This window comes from Bufo gargarizans, chromosome 9 (assembly GCF_014858855.1).
Source record: "Bufo gargarizans isolate SCDJY-AF-19 chromosome 9, ASM1485885v1, whole genome shotgun sequence".
NCBI lineage: Eukaryota > Metazoa > Chordata > Amphibia > Anura > Bufonidae > Bufo > Bufo gargarizans.
In genome coordinates, this window is record NC_058088.1 from 106,079,522 (window position 1) to 106,091,434 (window position 11,913).

An 11,913-nucleotide genomic window follows, 5' to 3' on the forward strand; every position below is an offset into this window, starting at 1 on the left:
CTATTCCCCAAGTATATACATATAATGATACTAATAACAATAACCTCATGATACAGTAAAGAGGGCATTTTTATGCCTCATCTGATGACACCATTGATTTTCAGATATCAGACAATGCTTGATTGCTGGCAAGGAGTCCCAACAGACCGACCAACATTTACAGAGCTAGTGGAACGCTTAGGAGACCTTCTTCAGGCCAATGTTCAGCAGGTTTGTGTCACATAATAGCAAGATTTTTTTCTTTATTTGCATAAATTCCCAGGTATAAACTTATCTCTTTTGCTCTTTGGTCTATTATAGGAGGGAAAAGACTATATTCCTCTGAACACTGCTTTACGAATTGACGGGGATCTAAACTCAAAACCTGGGAATGAGGAACAAAACATAAGAAACTCCATTACACGATGGAGCATACTAGAGTCTGGGTAAGATGCACAGTGAACTGGAAATATATTTCTCGGTGTCATTGGCAAGTCACAGTGTAGAAATTACTGGCAGCTTTCTAAAATGCTGGAAAGGAGAAGTTACATAATACTTGCATTACATCTCATTGTTCATTGTCCTTGCAGTTTACAGACATGACTTGTGGATCTTGAAGTCAGCATGCCCAGACATATGTGCTGCACATGCTACATGCACCTGCACTCAGGGGTGACCTAGTTAACATGTGAAGTACATCATAAACATATTATTCAAAGCTGTTTTATAATGTTGATCCATCTCTAGGACCTTCTTGCTGTAATTGCTCCCATATGTCCTAATTTCTAGTACTTCTTCCTATGTACTGCCTTATTCCCTATACAAAAACATCATAATAAAAAATGGAATGTATTCACTGTTAATAGATATAAGGGCGCACCAGAAAATGTAAGGAGTCCACTTGTTTATAGTTACATTGGGAAGATTATCAAAGAGCTTGTGGGTGTCGGGTTCACCCTATGTCTCTTCATTTTAGAAACAACAACAAGAACCGACCGCTGAGTGTGAAGACATTTGACGAGGTGCCAGTGGGAAAGGACAAAGTGCTCAGCGAGGTAAACAATTCTGTCAAGGGAAAAGTAAAAAGAGCACTTTCCCTCTATCACGTCATCCGACTATAAAGCAAATGTTCACATGTAGCAGCAACCTGCCCTTAGCCGGCAACATCTGGGATTAGGAGGAACTAAAAAAAAGATCACATTTAAAGGGGTTAACCCATGAGTAATGTAAAAAATGAAAATCAGAGATCATATAGTACTCTCTCCCTATCACAGCTCACGAGGCAATTGAAGGATGAAACTGAGCATGTGCAGCCTTCTGAGTGAGCCAAAGAAATAAGAAAAAAAAACAGCGCTATACAGTCACATTGTATTAAATAACCCAGTGGCTATACTCAATTTTTAACCGCATGCAAGCACAAAAGTATTCAGATCCAAGTGCTGGTTTGAAAATATCAGATCAGCGGGGATCTGAAACCCAGCACCCCCGCCGGTCTGCTCTTTATAGAGAAGATCGCGCAGCCTTCCCTTCATTGTTTACCTGCTTGCCTTCAACATCACAATGGTGAGCAGGTGTAATTACAAGCCGTCCCACTCACTTCAATGGGAAGGCTCGTTCCTATGTGATATTGAGGATAGGTCATAAATCTTGGAAAAGCCATTGAACAATATTCCACAGAGAGAGGTTATTACCTTTGTCCCTGCATCTGTCTTAGGTCTCATATATGCGGCATAGACACCCATGTGCATGGAGCCCTTTGTCAGACACACAAGGTACCTGTGGCTTGTTGCTCAGCTGTAGGCACTCTATGTGCCACCGTATAGCAGAATATCAGTAACATAGCATCCATATAGGGTGAACTGTTTTCCAGCTCAACAGAGACACGATGCACTAAAAGCGTAAGGCACACACAGGTTAAATTGAAAAGAAGCATAGTTCCAGCATCTAAGAAGTAAAAGTTCAAGGCTCGGCTTTAAATTCCATCAAAGTCCAACATACAAAGCAATTCCTGCTTACGCATTTCAGGCACACATGCTGCCCTTAGTCATAGCCTCCGTATACATTCATATGGGAAAAAAGAAAAAAGGCCTGTGTGTGCTTCTCTTTGAAATCAGATAGTCAGCCAACATTTATCTAATATATATGAGCATTTGAAGCCCAAGCATGAGCCATTTAGACGTAATCTTGGGAAGGGTCTTTTGGAGGGCTGCGCATACCACTACCATCTTATGGCATAACCTTAGACCGTCTGTCTAGACCTGCACCAGGTTTATCACAGGGGTTCAGGCTTGAGGATAAATCTGGTGCAGGGACAGGCACTTTTCTCTGACTCTATACCGACAGAATTTTGCTCCAGAATTGTAGTACAATTTTGGCTCAAAATGGTACATCTTAGGCCCCACTCCCTTTCCCATGAAGCCCCCAACTCTTTCTGATAAGCCCCACCCCCTTGACAAGCATATCTAAAAAAAAAACGGAAACCCCAGATAGGCCAAACCGTGCCACTGTTTAGACATATTTTTGGGGCAGACACATTAGTACCTCTGCGCCTGTGCTCTTTGTTTTCTTAGCATTTAGCTTCGTACTTTTATTTTGATGACAAGTATAAATCCCACTGACGATATCTGTATATCCTCTATAACAGGAGGGTGAATCTGACAGTGGTATGGTGCTTTCCTCACTGGAAATGAAGTATCTCAAGCGGCAAGAGACCCGATCATGGCCTTTTGGGATAATTGCTAATGCGTAAGTGGAAAGCTATTACATTAATGTAATCCATGTGTGTTCTGCAATTCTTCTATGTCAGTCACTGTAGCAGATAATAAAAGAGTCAGACAGATTTACTGTGTATGTTGGCCTTTGATAACCATTTTACAGTATATACACTTAGTGGCCATTATAATGATGATTAGGTGAGCTCGATCACATTGTCATTTCTAGTAGTGGACGCAACCAGCAGAGGGTCAAGAACAGGACTTGTGCCCCTCACACTCCCGAGCACTTCCCTCAAGTGTCTCTTGCAAATCCCTCACAGGTGCGCCAATTACAGTCCTCCAGTAATGTGCAATTAAATATGTTATCACAGTCTCTTAAGGCACTCTAATAGACAGTAGGAGGTTGGATTATTATCCTTTGCAGGTGGCAGTAGACCTCCTTACCTAAAGGGCCTCAGTGCAGCTGCACTTGCTTCACATATGGTGTATCCATTCCTGGTCATTTTCTAAAAGAGTTTAGGAATGATCGTAAGGCCTCATGCACACAACCGTATCCGTCTTGCGGTACGCAAATCGCAGATCTGCAAAATACAGATACAGTTTGTGCAAATTTTCACAGCACCCACTGTCAAAATGCTTATTCTTGTCCACAAAACAGATAAGAATAGGACAGGTTCTATCCTTTCCGGCCCATCCACGGAAGCGACAGCAGACGGATGACATCCGCTTGCTGTCAGTTTTATTTTGCGGACCCATAGAAATGAATGTGAATGGGTCCGTGTCCGTTGCGGATTGGACACAGACCAAAAATACGGTCTTGTGCAGTAGGCCTAAGTGTTGCTTTACTTCATCTGCCAGTGTCATGAATAGACAGGGGTCCATTACTGTATTGTGCCTATATGATACCAGGGGTGGGATTCAAATTTTTAACAGGTTCCCTACTCAACGCCGGACACACGGCATCACGACACATGTTTACACATACATACACCATATATATGCAGCACACGTACACATAAATACACCATATACATGGTACACATACATAAATACACCATATACATGGTACACATACATAAATACACCATATACATGGTACACATACATAAATACACCACATACATGGTACACATACATAAATACACCATATACATGGTACACATACATAAATACACCATATACATGGTACACATACATAAATACACCATATACATGGTACACATACATAAATACACCATATACATGGTACACATACATAAATACACCATATACATGGTACACATACATAAATACACCACATACATGGTACACATACATAAATACACCATATACATGGTACACATACATAAATACACCACATACATGGTACACATACATAAATACACCACATACATGGTACACATACATAAATACACCATATACATGGTACACATACATAAATACACCACTATACATGGTACACATACATAAATACACCATATACATGGTACACATACATAAATACACCATATACATGGTACACATACATAAATACACCATATACATGGTACACATACATAAATACACCACATACATGGTACACATACATAAATACACCACATACATGGTACACATACATAAATACACCATATACATGGTACACATACATAAATACACCATATACATGGTACACATACATAAATACACCACATACATGGTACACATACATAAATACACCATATACATGGTACACATACATAAATACACCACATACATGGTACACATACATAAATACACCATATACATGGTACACATACATAAATACACCATATACATGGTACACATACATAAATACACCATATACATGGTACACATACATAAATACACCATATACATGGTACACATACATAAATACACCACATACATGGTACACATACATAAATACACCATATACATGGTACACATACATAAATACACCACATACATGGTACACATACATAAATACACCACATACATGGTACACATACATAAATACACCATATACATGGTACACATACATAAATACACCACATACATGGTACACATACATAAATACACCACATACATGGTACACATACATAAATACACCATATACATGGTACACATACATAAATACACCATATACATGGTACACATACATAAATACACCATATACATGGTACACATACATAAATACACCACATACATGGTACACATACATAAATACACCACATACATGGTACACATACATAAATACACCATATACATGGTACACATACATAAATACACCACATACATGGTACACATACATAAATACACCATATACATGGTACACATACATAAATACACCATATACATGGTACACATACATAAATACACCACATACATGGTACACATACATAAATACACCACATACATGGTACACATACATAAATACACCACATACATGGTACACATACATAAATACACCATATACATGGTACACATACATAAATACACCATATACATGGTACACATACATAAATACACCACATACATGGTACACATACATAAATACACCATATACATGGTACACATACATAAATACACCATATACATGGTACACATACATAAATACACCACATACATGGTACACATACATAAATACACCATATACATGGTACACATACATAAATACACCACATACATGGTACACATACATAAATACACCATATACATGGTACACATACATAAATACACCATATACATGGTACACATACATAAATACACCATATATACACTACACAAACTAAGGAGCTAAACTATCAGCGAAGCAATGGAAGCGAACATCTCCAGCTGCCCTGCTGCCGCCAGAGCACTGAATCGGGACTCAGCCAGTAACACGGTTCTCCGATCCAGCCGTAATTTTAACAACCGGATCTGGAGAACTGGAGGGAACTGGCTGAATCCCATGCCTGTATAATACTGATATCTATCCTGATCGAAGCAATGAAGCTTCACTGGAATTAATAAAGGAACACTCCGCGCAATATATACACTTTGCAATGCCTAGTGCAATGCCTATAGAAGCAGTGCATGACACAAGAATACACGGTGCGGTGCCATCTGTTGCCCCCCTCATGCCCTGCATTTGGCAAAGCATGGTGTAAACCATTTACCCAGAGTGTTTCTTTAACACAGTTGACTCAATTATATGAATTTTATGTGGTTTTAGTTTAAAAATCAGTCAGATAAAATAAATATATTCACAATCGGTCCAAAAGCTACAGCAGGCAAATAAACCAAAAAGCTGAAACAATATCATTCGGCAGTCACGCAGTATAAGGATACATCAGAGACATTTACCCTGGACACATTTCAGACATGGTCTCCACTTGACAGTAAACGTTCTTGTGGATCATTACTTTGCTTTTTCAAACATGGGATATTGTGCTTGTCATTCTCCTGCCAGATCCCACTGTTCTCATGGCTTGTGGTTGTATTCGCTCTCTGAGCCTGGCAGACTAACCGAGCGGGAGATCAGAGGAGTGAGGCACCAAATAAAACAAGCCCCATGCATGCCCACCAAACAACATCACACCAGTTTACTTCTACCTTCCATAAAGTCGATTACACTGACATACACTGACACGGTGGAGCTATAACTGCGATTCACTTGTACAAAGTCATTAGTGAAAGTGTTCCCTTTAGCTTTTGTAGAAAAGAAATGTCTCAAACCCTTCAAGACCCTAGAATTTTCTGTTCTTGTTTTTTTCCGCCCTGCCTTCTCAGGGCCAAAACTTTATTATTTTTCCGTTCACATAGCCGTATGAGACTTGTTTTTTGCGTGACAAGTTGAACTTTCAAACAGCAACATTTAATATTCCATGTGATGTAGTGGAAAGCTGGGAAAAAATTCCAAATGGGGTGAAATGGGAACAGAAACGCAATTGCGCCACAGTTTTATGGATTTTGTTTTTACAATGTTCCCTATGCGGTAAAACTGGCCTGTTCCCTTCATTCTCCAGTACAGTACAATTACATACCACATTTGTATAGTTCTTCTTGTGTTTTAATAACAAAAATTTGAAAAAAAACACGAATATTTGCTTTGCATTGCCATACTCTGACCCCCATAACTTTTTTATATTTATATCTATGGAGCTGTGGAAGGCTTATTTTTTACAGGGCAATCTGTAGATTTCATTGATACCATTATCGAGTGTGTATGCCTTTCTAATAACTTTTTGTTGGATTTTTTGGCAAAGTAAAGCAATACAAAAACGGCTAATCTGACTTTTTTTTTCTGTAGTGGCATTTACTGTATGGGATAAATATATTTACAGTTCAATAATTTGGGTGTTTTAGGACATACCAGCCATAGGAAGTTTTGCTGTGGTAGCCTCAGATCCTTCAGAGGGACTGAGGCTACCACAGAGGGACTTTGGCTACTACAGCAAATGGACAGCTTCCCCGGTCACAATTGACCACGGCATCTGAGGGGTTTAACGTCCATGATCAGTGTTACTTCTAATCACAGACATTATCCCTGTGTGTCTGCTTTTTAAAATAGCAGAAACCTGGTAGCTAAGGTGTCCACTGCGCTCCGGCGCGGGCACCATTTTTAAACACCTAACTGCCGCCATACATGTACAGCAGAGGTCGGCTTAGAGTAACCAGCACCACACTGGATCTCTTCAGGTCAGAGCACCTTGGAATTTATGGAGGATTTTTAAAAAAGTCTGCCTTTATTCCAAAAATAATGCTACACCTTTTCATAGGTTGTGTCAGACATCATATAGTACATGATAACCTCTTTCTAACAAAACCTCATATGGATCCAGAGATCTCCTCATGTTTTGCTCTGCTTGACTTTTTTCAGGCTGGCCCAGGGGGTATGTCCATTTAACAGGGGGCATGTCCTTTCCTTTCTGCTGCAGCTCTCTCTGTCACCGCTCTGGGAGTGTGTCTTCTGCAGCTCTCACCCTGTTAAATCACAGCTTCTAAAAGAAGATCTGCCTCGTGGCTGTTGAAGGATGGAACTTGTGCGTCCACCTTAGCAATGTTACTGAGGTAGATGGACAAACATGGAAAAGATAAAACAGCAGGTGGCGCTATACAGATGCATTTTTATTGAATAAGTCAGTGGTTATTCTAAATAGTTAAGTACATGCAATTACAAAAGTATTCAGATCCAGGGGCTGTTTTAAAAATGTAGAATATTTTTCATGGGACAGCCCTTCAAGACCTGAAATAAATAGTTATATTTCACTAGTTCACAGATATTTCTGTAGAACCAATGTGTGATCATAACGTTATGTAATTGCATCTCCATTATGTCACTATGTACTAAATGGTGGCTGAGGTCCAGCACACAATGATATTTGGCTGCCTGCCTCCATCTCTCGACATATCTAATACCTGAGTCCTACAAGCAGTGATCTATTAAAGTAAAGGCATGTGCGCCCTCCTACCTTACAATAAATGTTATGGTGTGCTCTAAATTATGTGTGCAGGTGCTCTGGCCCCTCCAGTGACTTTATAGTGAGTCATTTCAGGTCATATATGCAGCAGTAATTTATCATAAATTATGCCAGGTTGCAAAGTCAGGGTGTAGCATCAGTGAAAGTGGAGGGAATATTTTATGTGTTCTAGGAATGTGGAGGTAAGAAGATGATCTGTCTCACTATTTGGACCCCCTCCCTACACAGAAAAATATTAGGGGTGTGTCCATGTTCTCACTATCACAACTCAGCAGGTAGTTGAAGGATAAAACTGAGCATGTGCGACCTTCTCAGTGAGCAGGACAAAGAAATAATAAATAAAAAAACAGCAGGAGGCGCTATACAGATACATTTTAATGAATAACTCAATAGCTATGCTCCATTTTTAATTACATGCAATTACAAAAGAATTCAGATCCGGGTGCTTGTTTGAAAAATTTAGAATATTTTTTATGGGACAAAACCTTTAACATTTTTCCTTTTACAGAATGAAAGCAGTAAGCAAAAGCAAGGAGTCAGTATTGGGGGAGAACGAAAGAAATCATGTAAAGTACCAGCCATCTACCCAAATAGAAGAAGACCTCACACTCGAAGACCTTGTTCTCATGCCCATGGATCTAAACCTTGAGTGTCACAGCCCACCTCCAGATTATAATTCTGTCATTCATTATTCAACTCCTCCAGTGTAGCACCGGTGGCCACTACCCAAGTTATGACCAACTAACAGCTTGTTTAGTAGTGCAGCCTTATTTAAGAGACATTTAACAGATCAATGACTGTTTCTTCAGCCCATAGGAAAATCTTTCCAGGTAGAGTTGTATTTTCATGTGACACAAAGGAGAAACTCCGATGAGTGGAGAATCTTTAAGGCCTATATCACTGAGATACCAGCACCAAATGGACATCTGATAACTTATTAAAGCACAAGATTTAAGTATTCAAGTAGGATCAACAATTATATTTACCCATCTGTAATTTCACGTATTCGCTTTCACTGGCGTTGTATTATTTTTCTCACTTACATTGTTTTTTATGTCAGTCACATTTTAACTGTATTCCAGAAGAAAGTTTGAGCATACGCTAACGTTCGGCTTTCTTTCTACTGTATATAATAACATTGATAGATACTAGTACCCAAACTAAGATTTTGGTCATATCACTTCCGATGATTTGGGCTGTAATAGTTTTTTCTTAATAGTATGTTTTTATGACCTTTTGTGTTCCTCATTGTTTTGCAAAAAGCTTCAAACAGAAGTGGCACGGGACATAATTTGAAGCTCCTGGATCTCATCCCGTCACCTACCATGTGCTATCACTCTTATGAGGCAGAGGGGTCAATGAGCACCCTCAGGCACCAAGGCTACCTTTGCACACCCTATCGGTTATACCCCTGTCGGAAACAGATTGTATTGTCTGAGCCAAGTGTGTTGTCACAGGCTGCTGGATTTCTGTGACTGTCATTGTCATGATAATGATGGAACTGTCTTATGCTGCCTCTAGGTATGCTCACATATCTTTTCTTTTAGAGCTCTTATTTAAAATTTGAAAGAAATATGCACATCATACAGGAAGTAAATATGAAGCTAACTTTACTGGTTATATTTTACCATAATGGAGTTTTCTCATAATTAACTTGCTTTTATATAAAAGCCAAATAGTGGGGGTATTACCTGTGCATTTGTTTCCATAACTCCTATCCATTTTAGTATGGGGGAATTTAAGGGGTTGTCTCCTTACAGACAACTTCTTTCAGAATGTGACCCTTGAGGCAAAGAGTCACCCTGGCATACAACTGATCTTACCAAGGAAGCCTCAGTCATCCAGGCCTGTAGTATGGCATAGTGACCATTAAGATTAACAGCTGTCCTTGTAACACAGCGATGACTTCAGTCCACTTAAATATGAGTCACTCATTCAGAGCAGCTATCCATTCTGGAAACTTGAGTGGGGGACCGACTTCTGTGATGTTCATCTGGTCTATGCACATGGACAAGGGTTGTCTTCATGAAAGATTTAACCATATCAAATCTCCACCAAAACTGGAGATTGTTCTCTTTTTTCTCTGAAGTATTTTTATTTCAGATCATCAATGTCATTGCAAATCACTTTGAAATCATAATACTTCTACATAGTTGGAGATACTTCTCTAACTCTGACTGCCAGATCTTGGGGACATTGATGGGACATTGTCAAAAAGTTAAAGGGTTGGCATGGTATAGACATTTTTTTTCTTAGTAGGTGCTGTGGAAAATGAGTTGATCACAGGACACCTCTCTCTGCTAGGAACCCCAGCAATCCAAGGGACCTTAGCAGCAAGTGTTAGTTTCCAATGCAGCGCCACCACAGGCTAAATAAAGCATTGCACAATGCCTTTTAAAATCAATAGACATGCTGGGTCCTCCAAAGTTATTAACTCAGATCTAACTAATGAGTTAATGGAAAGGGGTTTTCTAAACCAAACACTCCTTTTAATGATAGCAAAACCACTTTATTGTAAGATGGTGGAGTTGGGTTACCACCAAAATGTTATTTAAGCAGCAAAGAAACCATTACTTTTTGTTACTTGTGTATTTTAGCTCTTGAGACAACTCAGGAGACCAGGGACACTACTCATTACTTGGTGCTTTTCTGCTGTTTCACATTGATTTTGTTGTATCTGATAAAATAATATGTTGCCTTAAAGTATTATAAGTGGCTTTGTATATTTACTAATATTTTCTGGTATTTTATATCCACAGTAATTTAATTACCGTATTTCGTTCCTCCCCCCCCCCCCCCCCTTCATGTAATGTACAGTATAAAGTTCATATAGCAAAGCCTTCTGGTTATATGCAAGAACACACTATTACTGGCGAACTCTCGGTGCCTGCAAGGCATGGCCTGTTTTTTTTTTCATTTACGTTAGACTTGGGTTTCTGCTTGATAACACTGGCTTTATGCTATGTCGTATTATAACAAATTGTCTTACTCATATATCAGTATATATCAGTATATGGAAAGAAAATGCTAGAGGCAATGAAGATCTATAGCCTTGCACAAGGATTTGCTTATGCTTTGTGAATCCCAACCACTGTATGTCATAAAGTGGAATATTATATTGTGAAACGGTAAACTATTTTAGAGATGCCAACAAGACTTTTTAATGCATTGTTTGCAATTTGTCACATTAAACTCCAACCAGAAATCCTGGGCACTGAATTGAAACATACTGTATGATCCAGAAGTGGGTCAATGCTTTTGCCGTGTTATTTTTCAATCCTTCTTCCATTTCCCAACATTTCATTTATGTTGTGTCCAAGTTATTTATTTGATGTGCAATGTAATATACAAAAACACTAACTATAATGTGTAGCTTTAAGACTACATCCACATGTAGTGTAAACTGGACAAAAGAAATCAGTTGTGGATTGGCCACGGAATTTGTAGTGAATTTCATGGCAAAATACACATATGGATTTTTTCATGGATTTGCCGCAGAGTTCACCCTGTGTATTACAAAGGGTGAAATCCACAGAAATAGTAGACATGCTGTGAATTTAAATTCTGCACCGCTTTTCAATTTCTTAATTGATTTTTCTCCACGTGATACCATGTAAATTTTCATTCACTTTGGTGCTGGTGTAATTTGGATTTTCTACCTGCAAATCCTAATGGCAAATCCACAGTTGGGACTCATTCAGATAATCGGACGCGTTTGCAGAACCGCAAAACACGGATACCAGCCATTGGGGTTCCGCATT

At 39.0% G+C, this 11,913-nt stretch overlaps 1 protein-coding gene across 1 annotated transcript in view; it reads left to right on the top strand.

The window, feature by feature from the left end:
• Positions 1-11,381, top strand: part of LOC122946033 (vascular endothelial growth factor receptor kdr-like) — a 210,584-nt gene extending 199,203 nt beyond the window's left edge. Inside the window, exons 26-30 of the mRNA XM_044305322.1 lie at positions 105-210; positions 301-425; positions 956-1,034; positions 2,624-2,724; positions 8,661-11,381. Of these exons, the coding sequence (XP_044161257.1) occupies positions 105-210; positions 301-425; positions 956-1,034; positions 2,624-2,724; positions 8,661-8,862 (613 nt within the window). The 3' untranslated portion in view covers positions 8,863-11,381. The remainder of the gene's footprint in view (positions 1-104; positions 211-300; positions 426-955; positions 1,035-2,623; positions 2,725-8,660) is intronic.
• The last annotated feature ends 532 nt before the right edge of the window (positions 11,382-11,913 follow it).